Here is an 18,161-nt window from a genome sequence, read left to right on the forward strand (position 1 = left end):
GGGGATCGAATCTGTGACCTCCTGGTCGCTAGGCGGACACCATATCCATTAGTGTATTATATGCCCATGTAATGCAGAACAATATAGTGTCATTACTGATGTATTTATATGTTCATCAAGTATGTTTTTTGAGATACCACAAACTGGCTTTCAATAAACAATATGGGTATATAAGGATACAATGTGCATAAAATGTGATCATAAAGGTATTTTATATGAATATATACTATATTGTTACTGTTAATGTGACATTATAAGTGATCAACTGTGTGTTTTTATTTATTTATATTTTGTTTACACTAATAAACAATGCACATTTTTATGACCGAGTAAATAATTTAAAATACCATTAAAGTTGTATTACTTTATTTACAAAACTAAATAAAGAGCACTTAAATCAAAACGGAATTAGTTAAAACCTTAGGCCAGAAAAAAGAAGCAAGCAAACACAAGAGAGGATTGAATAGGCAACATCTCCAATTGAAACCTAGAACCACACAAATGCTCAACAAGGATGTGTTGGTTTTGAAGAACAAAACACAGGTAACAATAAAATTACTTTTCGAGAAAAAAAAGAAATCTTCAGAATAAGTTGAAACATTTCTAAAGGGAATTGATTTTATGAAAAAAAGCAACTTTTGCCAAATATTTGGACAAATCCAAAACAGATTTTCAGATAATTGAGAATGTTTCACTCTTCTTGTACAATCCTTATATTGACAATATATTATATCTTCTATTCAATAAACTATCTGAAAATTTAACAAGCATTGGAACAATATTAAATTCTCACACAATCATTGATGCTTCATTTTCAAAACACACAATGGAACACAGTAAACGAGCTCATAATATCTGGTCTTCAATGTGACATTCACAAATGTTGTTTATTGTTAACCCTTTGCATGCTGGGAAATTTGTCGTCTGCTAAAATATCGTCTGCTGAATTTGTAAAATAAGCATTTTCTTCTTCTTTTCAAAGAATACTATCAGAATAGCAAACAGTTTGGATCCAGATGAGACGCCACGTTCTGTGGCATCTCATCTGGATCCAAACTGTTTGCAAAGGCCTTTAAAATTCGGTTCCCGCACTGAGTGGGTTAAAGATAACGAAGCACACATTACATTCACACCCTTGTTTTCTAGAAAAACAGCACTAAAAAAGCTGATTGAAAAAAATGCAATCTAGGTCTGAACAAATGTTACAGGAATGAAGCAAGTTCTCGTCGAGAGACGCTTCCATGTGCATAGCCACAAGTGCAAAGCGAGAAATGCACAAAATGTTATGTAGAGAAATTTATGCCTTTAATTCCTCTGACTTTGCCAGATTATTATTTTTTTTAAGTATTATACAACATCTAAGACATGTAATACTACTATGAAGCTGATCTCAGCATAGACAAATATTATCAAAGAAGTCATTTCCTTTAAGAACAATTTTAACTTACAAATCAGACGACTATGTATTAAAGAATTAATAGAAAATAATATGAAAGAAAACAAATGCATGTTATTTTTATTATTTACTTGGAAAGAACAGAACTCTTTATAATTATTTATTGAATACACTGTCAATCCAATATAACACGTTCCATGGTAACGCAGGTGGGTCTTGGATCTTTTTTTTCTACATTTCATTTCTGGCAAAAATGTTTTCTAGGACATTCAAAAGACTGGGGCACCGATTGTGCGGCTTGTTTTATTGCTCTCTTATAACCATTCAGAAGCCCACGGAAGCATTTGACACTTAAGCCTTTACCACTAAGATACATACATACATGCCATAAATTTTCATACCAATTCCGGGACATTGAGCTCAATTTTCCTGGATATTTGCCGATTTTCCGGGACATGTATACATATAGCGATATATATATATATAGACATATATGGAGTTTTGGTACGCATTTTTTTTCACATTGTAAATTGAGAACATTACTAATAAATATGTTGAACAAGTTTATTGTTCTCAGATATTTACCTTCACACGGTTTCAGAAAATGCTTGATACATGTTGCGTACAATCTAAATTTATAAATTCACTTGTCCAGTGGCTGTAATTTGAACAGTGCCAGATGCTCGCACATAGTGTTACCGTATCTATGAATGTTTGATGTGAAAACCTTGTCCAATAATTCACTGCACACTGATTTCCCATAATGTACCATACCCTGAATTCCCATAATTCAATTTGCACTGAATTTTCCTAAAAATGGTAAACATAAGTGTTAATGAAATTCTGTAACACCTTTTTTGGCTAGAATTTTTTTGTTTAAAATTAAATTCGTAAAGGGATTTTCGGATAAACATAGTCATAACTCTTTTAAACGTGGGCTTTCCTCCCTAGACGCCATCATCTGCGTTATATTGGAGTTACAGTGTATTAAAGTTACCGCAAAAGATGAAATCTAGAAAAAAAGTAACTCAAAGCTATGTAAAAATTACTATAGTGCAAAGCAACAGCTTAAGATAGACAGAACACCCAAAGCAATACCAAGGACTGTGTGTCGGCGTGAAAACCCAAAAGCTTGATAATTAGACAAAACCACCAAAGCTATATATACCAAGAACTGTGTCTATTAGCGTGAAGCCTGAAGACTAGGCAGTAGAGACACCAGAGCTCCACCAAGAACAGAGTGTGCGTGAAAGCCATGCAAAGATACTCTGTCAAAACAACTTACGTTTCCCTTTAGTGCCCGTGGGTTGTTTAGCTGAGCCTCGATGACTTGTGTGGCCAGTAGCTAGAATGATTTGTGGTTGACGTGACAACACAAAGTACAACGTCTGTATCACATAAGTGTTATTGATATTTTGAAGATCACAGACAACAGACATACAATTAGAGATAAATGAATATAATTAAGTGTCAAATTTATAATAATAACTATTCACTATTTGCAAGAAAGGAATAGCTCATATAATCTTATATTATATAAACATTATTAATAAGCATTATTAATATATCATTTTAACCCGTTCATACTGTTTAACATTTAGTTGGTTGAAAGAAAAACAATTGGCAGTAAGGTATATTTACTATATATCAGCCTTTCAGTTCTACCATAATGTTGGTGTGTGTTTTTTTGCAATGTTATATTAATCATTACATGCAATCAATAAAGTACACGTGCTGTGATTTAGTTTGTTAACATGTGAAAACATGCAGATGGATTTCACAAAATATCTGAACAGTAGGGTGTGGGGTAGTATTAATTGTGGGTAAAACCAATTAACACAAGCAGCAACCCTACCTGGCCTGCTGCCTGGTGTTATAAAGATGTTCTTTGTTGTGGCATCAAACATGAAGGCTCTCCATGCAAAGGCCATCTCCGGGCTCGCAATGTCGCGAAGCACTTTTCTTAGAGTTGTATACAGTGATTCTGAAAAGATCTGCAACATAAAAAATTGAAAATGAAGTGCGTTTATTTTTATTTCATGTTAATTTAATAATGTTGAAAAAACTAAGACTTAACACACATTTTCTACTCAGATAAAAATATAATAAGCAATAACCAGTTTTGAACTTTAACACATAGGAACATGAACCACAAGTTTTGAACTTTGACACATAGGAACATGAACCACAAGTTTTGAACTTTGACACATAGGAACATGAACAACAAGTTTTGAACTTTGACACATAGGAACATGAAGCACAAGTTTTGAACTTTGACACATAGGAACATGAAGCACACGTTTTGAACTTTGACACATAGGAACATGAACCACAAGTTTTAAACTTTGACACATATGAACATGAACCACAAGTTTTGAACTTTGACACATAGGAACATGAACCACAAGTTTTGAACTTTGACACATAGGAATATGAATCACAAGTTTTGAACTTTGACACATAGGAACATGAACCACAAGTTTTGAACTTTGACACATAGGAACATGAACCACAAGTTTTGAACTTTGACACATAGGAACATGAAGCACAAGTTTTGAACTTTGACACATAGGAACATGAAGCACAAGTTTTGAACTTTGACACATAGGAACATGAAGCACAAGTTTTGAACTTTGACACATAGGAACATGAACCACAAGTTTTGAACTTTGACACATAGGAACATGAAGCACAAGTTTTGAACTTTGACACATAGAACATGAACCACAAGTTTTGAACTTTGACACATAGGAACATGAATCACAAGTTTTGAACTTTGACACATAGGAACATGAACCACAAGTTTTGAACTTTGACACATAGGAACATGAACCACACATTTTTAACTTTGACACATAGGAACATGAACCACAAGTTTTGAACTTTGAAACATAGGAACATGAACCACAAGTTTTGAACTTTGAAACATAGGAACATGATCTACTTGTTTTGAACTTTGACACATAGGAACATGATCTACTTGTTTTGAACGTTGCATGACACCTAAGAATAAGAACCACAAGGGCAGTTTTAAATTTTGAAACATAAAAACATGAACTGAAAGGGAAGTTTTTAATTTGATACATGGGAACATAAACCACATGTACTTTGACAAGTAGGAACATGAAGCACATGAGAAGGTGACAGGGTTTTGACAGCTAGTTAAATGAACCACAACAGAACTATGACACATAGGAATATAAAACCACAAGGGCAGTTTTGAACTTTAACACATAGGAATATAAAACCACATGGGAATGTTGAACTTGGACACAGAAACATGAATAACTAGGAGAACTTTAAACTTGGACACATAGAAACATGAACCACAAGGCGAATGTTGAACTTGGACATATAGAAACATAAACCACAAGGCGAATGATGAACTGGACACATAGAAACATGAACCACAATGTTGAATTTGGACACATAGAAACATGAACCACAAGGCGAATGTTGAACTTGAACACATAGAAACATGAACCACAAGGCGAATGTTGAACTTAGACACATAGAAACATGAACCACAAGGCGAATGTTGAATTTGGACACATAGAAACATGAACCACAAGGCGCATGTTGAACTTGGACACATAGAAACATGAACCACAAGGCGAATGTTGAACTTGGACACTTAGAAACATGAACCACAAGGCGAATGTTGAACTTGGACACAGAGAAACATGAACCACAAGGCGAATGTTGAACTTAAACACATAGAAACATGAACCACAAGGCGAATGTTGAACTCGGACACATAGAAACATGAACCACAAGGCAAATGTTGAACTTGGACACATAGAAACATGAACCACAAGGCCCATGTTGAACTTGGACACATAGAAACATGAACCACAAGGTGAATGTTGAACTTGGACACATAGAAACATGAACCACAAGGCGAATGCTGAACTTGGACACATAGAATCATGAACCACAAGGTGAATGTTGAACTTGGACACATAGAAACATGAACCACAAGGCGAATGTTGAATTTTGACGCATAGCAACATGAACCACAAGTTCAGCTAATTTCTGTACCTTGAAGTGGTGCTGCTTGGACATCTGTTTCTCGTTCTGGTACGGGCAGTGGGCAGCGGTCAGCTCCGCCCACCCCTTCTTGAACTCTTCTGTATCATGGAACGTGTTGATACACTTGCCTATGGCGTTGATCACCTGGCTTGCATTCTCAACGAATCTACAGCTCTCCTGTGAAGCATAAAAAGCATGTTGCTGGTTTAATAAAAATGCTGAGAGCTTAAAAAGACAGTTGTCGAGCAAGAAAACTAAGTTCAACTGAATAGTGAGTGTAATTTGTGTGTAGAGAAAATATTTGTTTGAGGGACCAGTGAGTGAAATTTCTAGAAAAGTAATTGTGTGAAAGTCCCACAGTAAAGGCCAGATTTACTTTATACATGAACCTACTAACACATGCCCTCCATTACAGTCTCTAGTATATACACACTGGTATCTAATTTCAGTTTGCACCTTTGTAAGTTGTGACATGACGGTCTCCTCATCGCCAAAAACAAACTGCGTGGATGAGCAGAGATGTACGTGATATCCCAGGGGCCCTGACATCATGAACTTCAAAACATGGCGGCTGAAATTGAAAAGAACATTTACATTTGTTCAGTGTAAAACATATCACATCAATTCAACAGTCAACAAGTTGTGTTTGTGAAACACCATGTACCCCCATATCTTTGACCTTGACTATTGACCTTGAAGGATGACCTTGAACTTTCACCACTCAAAATGTGCAGCTCTATGAGATACACATGCATGCTAAATATCAAGTTGCTATCTTCAATAGTGCAAAAGTTATGGCCAATGTTTAAGTTTGACGCAAACAAACTAACAAACCAACAGACAGGGCAAAAACAATATGTCCCCCAGTATTGGACATAAAAAATAAGCAAACACCCTGATTTAACCCAATGATTCTAAAACTTAACAAGAGAGCCATGATGGCCAAGAAGCTCTTCAATAAGATCAAGGAACACCACTGTTGAAGACGTTACCTTGTGACAAGTTGACTAAGATTCAACCATGGCCGTTGTATTGTCTAGAAAAATGTTCTTACATAGTTTCATCAAGATTGGGTCATAAAGTGTGCTTTTCATTAATAAACAATGTTTTTCTAAGATTTTAACTGTGAACCAAGTCTTTTATACACTTATGACCTAGATTCCAATTCAGCTTAGATATTTTCAAGATTATACATGTGTATTCTCACGCAGTTTCATCGTTATTTGATATTGAAATGTGGCCTCTAGAGCTCTAGCTCAAAGGCCGGAGGCCTATATCACAAATAAACAATTGAATACTTTCCAGCTCAGAAGCAAAATCAACATAGCTATATGCAACAAGCATAAAACCAGAACATCCTCCAAGTTACTCTCAGTCTGTTAAGGCTTTAACCCTTTGCATGCTGGGAAATTTGTCGTCTGCTAAAATGTTGTCTGCTGAATTTCTAAAATTAGCATTTTCGTCGATTTTTTTCAAAGAATATTATCAGAATAGCAAACAGTTTGGATCCTGATGAGACGCCACGTTTTGTGGCGTCTCATCTGGATCTAAACTGTTTGCAAAGGCCTTCAAAATTTGGTTCCTGCACTGAAAGGGTTAAGCTTTTTATCATCACTACCTATGGGTTGTAAATGAAGGCTTTAAAACTTGTAGTCCATTAGAAAGGTATTTTACTTTCTAAGGGACTACAAACATAACAAACTGCAAATCTGTGACCCAATGGTAACGGATCAATTTAAACAGACTGACCCAGCAGGCAGACATAGCACAGCGGCCCTGATTGCAGTGGTGCGTAGCCGCAGTATTGGTTGCCCAGTGACGAGGCTCTTCCAGGAGTAGGGCTCGGCCACTAGGGTCCCCGGGGTCACCACCACGGGGGCTTGCTTCTCACCGTTGAAGGAACCTGATATCAAACACAGACAAGGAAATTATGTACAAGAGGGTAATTTGTCTCTTGTCACTAGCTATACATTCCACGTTGTTTGTTGTCATTTGTCTAAGACATCATTTGTCTAAAACTTCATTTTTGAAGCAATTGTAAGAAGCATTAAGTTTTGAAGTGCAAGTGATGCAGTTTTATTTACATGCAATTTTTCATTTTATTTACAGTGACATTAATAAACATCACATTTACAGACATCCAGATGTAAATATAAAGTCATTTCAATGAAAATGCCCTGCCACTTAATTTTAATGATAGCAATGGTTTTCAAAAGAGAGAAACCATTTTCAATCTCAGTTAAGATATCACAAGAATGTTTTGAGCAAATTGGAAGTTGAGGGGAACAGTTGCAATATACAGGCTTCAGCCCATCATAAAATGTCTATAAATTAATTGAGTTTTCCCCAAAAATGTAATTTACACTCTAGATTTTTTTTTCATACTTCAGTTACATAAAAATAATGAAAGTTTCCCTAAATTTCATTATTATACGATATTTACCCTCATGTTTGATGGCTATGGCCAATTCCCCGGAAAATTAAAACAAGAGGGACTGAAAGGCCCAAAGTCGCTCACCTGAGATAACAACATATTATTGGGACAAATCATCTGGCCAAGTTTCATGAAGATGGGAAAATACATGTGGCCTTTAGAGTGTTAACAAGGTTTTACTATAGCCATATAAGGAAAAATGCCCCAGCCCCCTAGCAGCCATGTTTTCCATTCAACCAGCATCATTTTTGAACTCGTACAAGATATTATGGGGATGAATCTTCTGACAAAGTTTCATGAAGATCGGACAGTAAATGTGGCCTCTAGAGTGTTAGCAAGATTTTACTATAGCCATATAAGGAAAAATACCCCGCCCCTTGGAAGCCATGTTTTTCAAGCAAACATAATAATTTTCCAACTCATCCAAGATATTATTGAGACCAATCTTCTGACCAAATTTCATGAAGATTGGACAATAAATGTGGCCTCTAGAGTGTTAACAAGGTTTAAATATAGCCATATATGGAAAAATGCCCCGCCCCTGTATGCCATGCTTTTAAAGCCACCAAAACCATTTTATAACTCATCCAAGATATTGGGACAAATCTTCTGACCAAGTGTCCAGATGATCGGAAAATAAATGTGACCTCTAGAGTGTTAACAAGGTTTTACTATAGCCATATAAGGAAAAATGCCACGCCCCGTGGTGGCCATTTTTTTCAACCAATCGGCATCATTTTTTAACTCGTCAAAAATTTTTTTTGGAATAAATCTTCTGACCGAGTTTCATGAAAATCGGACTATAAATGTGGCCTATAGAATGTTAACAAGATTTTACTGTAGCCATATCAGGAAAAATGCTCCGCCCCTTGGCAGCCATGTTTTTAAAGCAAACAAATCTTCTGACCATATTTCATGAAGATCGGACAATAAATGTGGCCTCTAGAGTGTTAACAAGGTTTTACTATAGCCATATAAGGAAAAATGCCCCTGACCCCTGGTGGCCATATTTTTAAACCCACCGGCATCATTTTAGAACTAGTCTAAGATATTATTGAGATGAATCTTCTGACCAAGTTTCATGAAGATTGGACAATAAATGTGGCCTCTAGAGTGTTAACAAGATTTTACTATAGCCATATATAGCCATTTAAGAAAAAATGCCCAGCCCCTTGGCAGCCATATTTTTCAAGTAAAGGTTACCATTTTTGATCTCATCCAAGATGTCGTTGGAACAAATCTTCTGAGCAAGTTTCATGAAGATCGGACAATAAATGTGGCCTCTAGAGTGTTAACAAGGTTTTACTAAATCCATTTAAGGAAAAATGCCCCGCTCCCTGGCGGCCATGTTTGACAACCAACCGGCATGATTTTCGAACTCGTCCAAGATATTATTGGGAAAAATCTTCTGACCAAGTTTCATGAAGATCAGAAATAAATGTGGCCTCTAGAGTGTTAACAAGATTTTACTATAGCCATATATAGCCATATAAGAAAAAATGTCCCGCACCTTGGCAGCCATGTTTTTCAAGTGAATGTAACCATTTTCAAACTCATCCAAGATATCATTGACACCAATCTTCTGACCAAATTGCATGAGACAATAAATGTGGCCTCCAGAGAGTTAAAAAGGCAAATGTTGACGTCGCACGACGAACAACGGACGACGCACGATGGAAAAAGGCGATCACAAAAGCTCACCCTCGAGCACGTTTGCTCAGGTGAGCTAAAACACAAACTCAAAAGACTTGTTAGAAGCAGAGCTTTTGTACTGTCTTTGTGAAGCAGTATTCAGCAACTTAATCAAATAAATCTTTTCAAAATTGTGAAAAAAATAGTCTCAACCTTTTTTTTTTAATTGTCGAAATTGTAATTGCAAACTTCTCGAAATTGTAAAAGTTTGAGCCGAAAACTTCTGAAAACCCGTCATTCTCTAAGAAGGAAAAAAGCCGTGCAAAGTTGCTCCTACCTTCCATGACGCTGCTGCTGGTGACATTGGTCATCTCTTTGTCGTCCACTTTATCTTTGGCTCCTTTAATGCCTGTGTGGCTCTTCTTCTCTTCAATGACGGGCGGCGGAGGCTCGGGCCAGCGGGACAACGAAGAGAACGAGACAACGATCTCGGTTGGCTGAAGGCTGTCCACATCTGATGGACAGGTCAAGGACAAATGTTTTTGTTTTGTTCAATTGTTATATTTTAGTAGGGTAAGGTATTTGTAGCACTAATACAGTCTTGTTATGTGAGTTGGCTTTTACAGAGATGTAGTAGAACGTCTGCTGTGGAAGCTGGAAGTTCAAGGTGCGATCCCAATTATGGCACAAGATTTTAAGGTAGGTTACATTACAGTTTTGTACAAACTTGAGATTTTGAAATGCTTTGTCAATTAAGAATTATTTATAATCCAAACATTTATCTCCCTTGCTTACCATAAATAGAAATGGACAACATGTAAACAGAAACTTCCATGTAATAATATGTGTCTTGTTCTGAGGAAATTGGGCTTAATTCATGTGCGTAAAGTGTCATCCCAGATTAGCTTGTGCAGTCCGCAAAGATAGGGAAAGATAGGGAAAATTCACCTAAATGAATGTGCACAAACTGTTGTCCCTAAATGAATGTGCACAAAGTGTTGTCCCAGATTGGGAAAATTCACCTAAACGAATGTGCACAAAGTGTTGTCCCAGATTAGCCTCACCTAAATGAATGTGCACAAAGTGTTGTCCCAGATTACCTCACCTCAATGAATGTGCACAAAGTGTTGTCCCAGATTAACCTCACCTAAATGAATGTGTACAAAGTGTTGTCCCAGATAAGCCGGAGAAAATTCACCTAAATGAATGTGCACAAAGTGTTGTTTCCAGATTAACCTCACCTAAATGAATGTGCACAAAGTGTTGTCCCAGATTAACATCACCTAAATGAATGTGCACAAAGTGTTGTCCCAGATTAGCCTGAGAAAATTCGCCTAAATGAATGTGCACAAAGTGTTGTCCCAGATTAGCCTGAAATGAATGTGCACAAAGTGTTGTCCCAGATTAATGAATGTGCACAAAGTGTTGTCCCAGATTAGCCTGACAAAATTCACCTAAATGAATGTGCACAAAGTGTTGTCCCAGATTACCTAAATGAATGTGCACAAAGTGTTGTCCCAGATTACCTAAATGAATGTGCACAAAGTGTTGTCCCAGATTACCTAAATGAATGTGCACAAAGTGTTGTCCCAGATTACCTAAATGAATGTGCACAAAGTGTTGTCCCAGATTACCTAAATGAATGTGCACAAAGTGTTGTCCCAGATTACCTAAATGAATGTGCACAAAGTGTTGTCCCAGATTACCTAAATGAATGTGCACAAAGTGTTGTCCCAGATTAGCCTGAGGAGGCTGAACAGGTTAATCCTCGGCGACACTTTCCTCGTAAACTGGATTTTTGCCAAGAAGAGACTTCCTTGGAACAAAAAAATGCCATTAAAGAGAAAAAGTGTTCTCCCTGAATAGCCTGTGCAAACTGTGCAGGCTAATTTGAAATGACACACACATTTATTACATCCGGTTTTCACACTGCAAGACTCAAAATTTCTCTGGTGTAACCTGCAGTATAAAACATTAAAAAGGCACCTATATAAATTTTGATTGAAACATTTTTTATTTTAGCCTGATTGCATCAAAAACCTCAGGCTCATTAAGACAATCTTAGGTCCGTTTTCTGGGAAGAACCAGTACTTTAAGTCTGTTGAGGAAATCATGAGGGAACGTACTCAGGGTAGAACACAAACCCAGAGTCTCTCAAGGTGAACACCATAGCCACCATGCCGCTGCCCTATGCTCTGTGAAAACTGGGCTTATTGCATGAGTGTAACATGTTGTTCACACAGGCTAATCAGGTACGACACTTTCAGTCTGAACAGGATTTTTGTTAAGAAGGGACTTCCTTTAAAAAAAAATTATACATCGGAAAGTGTCCTAGCTGATAAGCCAGTGTGGCTTACACAGGCTAATCTGGGATGACACTTAACTCACCTGCATTATTAAGCCCAGTTTTTCCAAAATGATGCTCATTTATGGTACTCACATGTATCATGACATATAAAAGGATACACAGATAGTGGGGAGCCTTGTCGTCATAAGCGCCCTGAGTAGCCTAAAACGGTAACATTACAAGATAAACAGAAGGTCTCAGATACCTGAAAAGCCTTCAATGAGGAAAGGCTAAATAACGGTTAGTTCAAGCATTATCTAACATGCACTTTGCTTACAATTATATATTACTTGATTATAAAACTATTTGCATTCAACACTTCATACTGTTACATTATATATTATTGAAGCACATTTACTATAGCAAACATAAATGGTACTCATATAAATGCATGTTATGACATCAAAAGCTTTACTTTTAACCATGTTATTGAATAATAAACACAATTTCACTGCATGTTATTAAATACAAAGCAATACAATCACCAGTAACATGACAACACTGCATACATGTGTTAAGGTGCATGTACAAACACTATCCTTCTGCTATTGAGCTCTAAGCAGTTACATAGAATGTGATTTACAGATCTTTAATATATGTTTAATGTATTTCAAGTGACCTCATCAATGTTAGCAGTAGCCATCCCAGACAGCATACTTTACTCCACTCCCCCTTTAGATAGCATACTGTTTTCAGTAAGACACAGAATTTTACCTGTTTTTTTCCATTGCAAACAGAACAATAATGGGAATGATTCATCTAAATTGCAGATTACAGTAAGGGACGTTGGTCAGTGACCCAGGATGATGATCCAGAGGACATGCGTGAAGTTGCAATTTAATAGCTGCAGTAACATATCTTTGCAGAGATTTGTACATGCTGCATAACCAAATTTTAACCTGCATGTAAACCTTAACAAGGGACTTATCTAAGTACAACAGAAGAAGAAATTCTGCTAAAAAGCTGGTCAAAAATATAGGTCTATGTCAGTGACTGTTTATAAAGACCTTGAACACATTTGAAAAATGTCACCTCAATATCTGTTATAAACATAAATAAGTAGGCATTGATATCAGGAGTTGTTGCCAGCAAACACTAACCTGAATTGTCTAAGGTAAAAAAGGGGCGTAATTCTAGTAAATTGCAGACCAGAGTTATGGGCCTTGGTCTGTGACCTCTCATAATCATCAAAAAGACATGCGTGAAGTTTCAATTGAATATCTGTAGTAGTTACTGAGATATATACTTGTTTCATGCAAACTTTAACCTTAATTTCAACTTGCATGCACATCTGAACAAGACTTGTAAGTACAAACAGGGGCATAGTCGTGCTAAGAAGCTGATCACAGATATAGGTCATGGTCAGTTAAACTTCATAAAGACCTGGAACACATATGTAACCTTTCATTCTAGCAAGCAGAAAAGTTAACCTAGACTACTGATGTTAACATAAAAGTCTGAATTTGGAAGAAAAAAGGTCAAAACTGCATATGAAAAAAACAACACAAAAAATGATTGAAAAAGCAGGGAAAAGGGGGCCATATCTACACAATATTTGTTTCTACAATAACAAAATCAGGAGCTCTAATTGACACATAATAAAAGCTTCATTGGCAAACAAAATACTAAACCTTAAATTCCCAGCAAAAAACACACACAACATTCCACAAGAAAGCAATCAGATTCACTAATTGCAAATATTATGCAACAAGCCTTTATGTTTGTGCCATTGCAGAATATATACCTTTAACCAGAAATGACAGAGACCTAAAGGGTGTGCAATGGATTTGCCCTTTGGTCATGTGTATCTTTTTATGTAATTAAACAAATAATTTAATATTAACTAATTCACAAAATGTTCACTTGATATTTCAGTTAGAAGTCTTTATATTGTAAAGATAAAACAAAAGAGTCAATTACATTATCTGAAACAAAGCATCTATTACATCAGCATTCAGTTACCCTTGAGGTTAAATTATTTCAAGTATAACTTTGCCTTAAAATAAAACTTTTTGGATTCTTCCATGACACAAACTTAATCAGATGCATCAACTACAATGTTAAATATTGTGCCATATACTTATGTTTTTATATAATATGTGCTATGTGCCTTCACCCATTGACTACAAGTCCAATTATAGCGCTACAAATAAAATTGCATCATTCATCAAATCATAAGAACAGTATATCTGATTGTACAATGGTATCTACGTAAAGTTCCTGTAAAGCATCTGCATTTTGACTATTATGTAACTAGATACCTGTTGGCAAATGTTGAGCTAATTGTTAAAACTGTAGTTATTAAAAAAGCTGATCTTTGCACAAGTTTGACCTTGACCTTTAACAAATGCGAAACACACCTCAACATTATTGGTAAATTACTTTAAATTGCATGATGAATGATGAAGCTACAAGCTGGAAAGGTTGTTTGATAACTTCCAACAATTACAAAGTTACAGAATGATAAATGACAAAGTTACCACCTTGACATGCTGTTTTGTGGCCAAATTTGACCCTTGACCTCTTATGCGTGACCTTGACCTTTTTTGACAGGACAGGCAGGTAACATGCCAGATGTGGTCTCACAATAGTTTTAACTTGTGTTAAGCATTCTTAGAATTTTAATTTACCGTCCGGACATGCTAAGACACATGCATGCACAACTTTATCATTATATCTGCTACATCAAGCTGTCTGCGAGCATGCATGACAAGAGTGAGAAATATATACATAGTAAATAAATAATTAGTCACTACTGTTCAGGAGTTCAGCATCCATGGGATTTTTTTTAGATACTCTTGAATATTAAATAAGTGTATGTTAGACTCGCTGATTGTTAAAAGCTTGAATACACATTTATGAATGCATCATGAAAATGACTACTTTGTTCCATATAATTGGATAGTTTTTGAATACACAAATATGAATAACAGAAAGACTCAGTAGTGTAAAGTAAAATAAAACAACAGTCAGAACCACACAACAAAATATTCATCCATAATAGGACAAACAAAGTCCTGAATATTTTAAGATAAAATAGTCCGTACATAAACATTGAGTGAATCCTGTCTCATTATAAACCAATTAACTTGTATCTAAGGCTCTTATAAAAGTAACAGCTCTGGGCTCGACATTAACTTTTTAATGGACTCGTTCAGTCGGACAAGTGCCCTAAAATTTCATTTGTCCTGACAGAAAAAGTCCGCTATCTTGTCCTTAAAATGTTACTTAAAATACTCAGTAAAATTTCAGTAATTGTACAACATATACAGCATAGCAAAGCTAAACTGTAAATGTCTCCTTTTTTTGTCCCTAAATCTTTCTGTATAATTAATACAAACGATCGAATGATAAACAACGACTGACATTGTAATCAAATTGCTCAATTATATATAACAATTAAATAAAACAATTGGTACCATATATCTTTTGAGTATCCGAATACTTCGCGCTGTAATGTTCAAGTATCAACATCAAGTTTTGAAAGTAAATTACAAACAAATAAATGATTTTTTTAAAACTTATTTTCTATCTAATTTTTAAGACAAATTTAAGACCTTTTTCAATTGTTCTGGCAAACAAAATTATTGTTTAACTTGACCAATATTTGTATTGTCCCTGAGAAATGGATTACCGTAAAGCTCGAGCCCACTATCTAAACAATTTCATCATACTTTAATAAAAAAACTGTTGAAGATAATTTTGAAATTCTGATTTTTTGTTTAATTTTTAGATGCAAACATTAAGTGCGTCAAGATTTATTTTGTGAATAGTGGTTCTGGCTTTAATAAAAAAACAAAAACCAATATGTGTCTGTTGTTAATAAATCAACATCCTTCATGTAAAAGAAAAGAGTATTTTCTTATGTTATTCATAAATTGAATTTGCATTGTAATGTGGACTGTAAGGACCTGAAGAAATATCTTTTGCAAATAAATTAAGAAATTTCTGTCAATTTTTGACAATTGTTGTAAAGTTTCAAGATGTTGGCTTGAAACAACAGACACCTAATCCCTTAGACACAAAGCACTACTTCCCCCCCCCCCCCCCCCAAAATTAATTCCCAAACAGGCAATATCATAATAATTATAAATATTCATTTAATAAATATTGAGGTAAAATCAATATAATTTAGTTTTCAAACACAAGTGAAGATATATAGATACTTGACTAAGTTAAATGTATGTGAAAAAGATTGGCTTCCATTACTTTTGCTTACTCCAAAGCTCCATTAACATGCAAATAAATTATGACATGCCAACCGATTTTAGTTGTTCTCGGTTCCTATTATTTGTTTGTAATGTATATTTTTACTATATATTTTAAATTGAACAACAGTTTTGGAGCATATGTGGTAAACAGCCACAAGCTGAACAGAAAAAGTCCCAGCTGCAAAACTGCACAGCCATACGCAGTGTCCTTGAATATTCAAGTCATTCAAGGTTTCAGCATTTTAACCATTTACCACTTAGATGCATTTGTAGTCCTTAGAAAGTTACATTTAATTAAATACCTTTCTGACAAGATTCAAGTTTTAAAGGTTCATTTTCAACCCTTAGTTACTGATGAGCAGCAAACAGCATAAAACTTGAACAGACTGCGAGTTACTCTCAGGCTGTTCTGGTTTTATGCTGTTTGCACATAGCCATTTTCACTTTGCTTCTTATCGGGTTAAATCAGCCTTCACAATGAGAAAACCGGACTTAATGCATTTGCATAGTGTTGTCCCATATTGGCATGTGAAGTCTGCTCAGGCTAATTATCTTGAACCCAAATTTACCCACATGCATTAAGCCCTGTTTTTTCAGAGCAAGACTCAGTTAAAAAAATGAGTCTTGTTCTGAGAAAACTGGGCTTAATTCATGTGTGTAAAGTGTCGTCCCAGATTAGCCTGTGCAGTCTGCACAGGCTAATCAGGGACGTCACTTTCCGCTTTAATGGTATTTTTAGTTTCAAGGAAGTCCCTCCTTACCGAAAATCAAGTTTAGGCGGAAAGTGTCGTCCCTGATTAGCCTGTGCGGACTGCACAGGCTAATCTGGGACAACACTTTACGCACATGCATAATGCCCAGCTTTAACAGAACAAGACACATATGATAACTATAAAAACAGTATGTTATTATAAAATTGCTTGTTAGCAAACATTAAGCTTTTGAGTTGGCAAAAATAACATATTTTCCTGTTTTCTCAAAGCACGGCTATAATTTAATAAATTGAAAAATGTTCAGCCCAACTTTGAGGTGCTTAGTGTCTAGAGGATGGGGGTGAACGTTAGCAACAACATACTCACACCAGGGTGAAGGGTATGCAGGAGGGGGTTAGTTATGGGGGAGGCGACGGGGTGAGAGGGGGAGTGGGTCATCTTAGAGGGGGAGGAGTTTACCCCAGAGGGTGCAGGGGCAGATTTCTTATCTGCCTTGGTCGGAGCAGGGGGTGGGGGCGCGACACTCTGCAAAAGATTAGACACGCAGTTTGTTAGCAAAAAAGCACATTTTTAAAACATTGCAACACAATTTTTTTTTCTAACATGCTATTACATCTGTTACAAGGCTGGACATTGTACTGATATCAAAATTGAACAGTTGAGACTCTTGCATGAATCTGTTACATGATTATTTTATTAATATCATAAGAAATATTCATTTTCAGTTCATATTATATTACTTAATGATGTGATTGGCCTAAACTTGTTATGGTAAATATGTTCAAATAACAATGTTTTTTAACATCATTATTTTTTTGGATGACCTCAACTCCAGCCCTGTTCTCAACAGCAAATTTCATATTTAATTAATGTGTGTCAATGTACAATTCAATTAAAAACACAATTATGAGCACAAACATACTGTTTATATCATCTCTTTAAAACAAAATACAAGAAGTGTTACACCTCAACAAGCATTATAAACATAATCCATATTGTAGCACCACAAAGAATTAAAACACAATTAAGTTTACCTTGATCAATAAAACAATAAATATAATACAAACCTAAAAGTATACATATAAATACAGTTGTTCTAACATTAGTTCAAGATTATTTGTTTAGATTGCACTTGATTAAATATAACCTATTCAATTTTATAAGAATATCAATTTTAAAAGAACTATAGAAATAATCTACATAAACCAAACATGCAAACTGAACAGAACATAGTAAATATAAATGCATCAGACATAATGTTTTCTCATCTTTCTAATACACTTCATGAGATGAGCACTAAGTGTGAGGCTAATGAACCCACTTAACATTTTTAGTTTAAATCTATTTATTATAGCTCGATTGCATAGAAAGCCTAAGGCTTATTTTAAATGCTCTC

The 18,161-nt window shown here is 35.5% G+C and overlaps 1 protein-coding gene across 28 annotated transcripts in view; it reads right to left on the reverse strand.

The window, feature by feature from the left end:
- The window catches only part of LOC127853932 (androglobin-like), a 171,806-nt gene that overhangs the window by 35,546 nt on the left and 118,099 nt on the right, over positions 1 to 18,161 (reverse strand). For 25 of the 28 annotated variants that reach the window (XM_052388785.1, XM_052388787.1, XM_052388789.1 and 22 more), the window contains 8 exons: positions 17,132 to 17,290; positions 11,961 to 12,003; positions 9,832 to 10,008; positions 7,178 to 7,331; positions 5,885 to 5,999; positions 5,438 to 5,605; positions 3,252 to 3,390; positions 2,682 to 2,741 (listed from right to left, as the gene is read on the reverse strand). In XM_052388785.1, the coding sequence (XP_052244745.1) occupies positions 2,682 to 2,741; positions 3,252 to 3,390; positions 5,438 to 5,605; positions 5,885 to 5,999; positions 7,178 to 7,331; positions 9,832 to 10,008; positions 11,961 to 12,003; positions 17,132 to 17,290 (1,015 nt within the window). The remainder of the gene's footprint in view (positions 1 to 2,681; positions 2,742 to 3,251; positions 3,391 to 5,437; positions 5,606 to 5,884; positions 6,000 to 7,177; positions 7,332 to 9,831; positions 10,009 to 11,960; positions 12,004 to 17,131; positions 17,291 to 18,161) is intronic. The other 3 variants (XM_052388783.1, XM_052388781.1, XM_052388780.1) reach the window with 1 other exon arrangement.

This window comes from Dreissena polymorpha, chromosome 12 (assembly GCF_020536995.1).
Source record: "Dreissena polymorpha isolate Duluth1 chromosome 12, UMN_Dpol_1.0, whole genome shotgun sequence".
Classification (NCBI taxonomy): Eukaryota; Metazoa; Mollusca; class Bivalvia; order Myida; family Dreissenidae; genus Dreissena; species Dreissena polymorpha.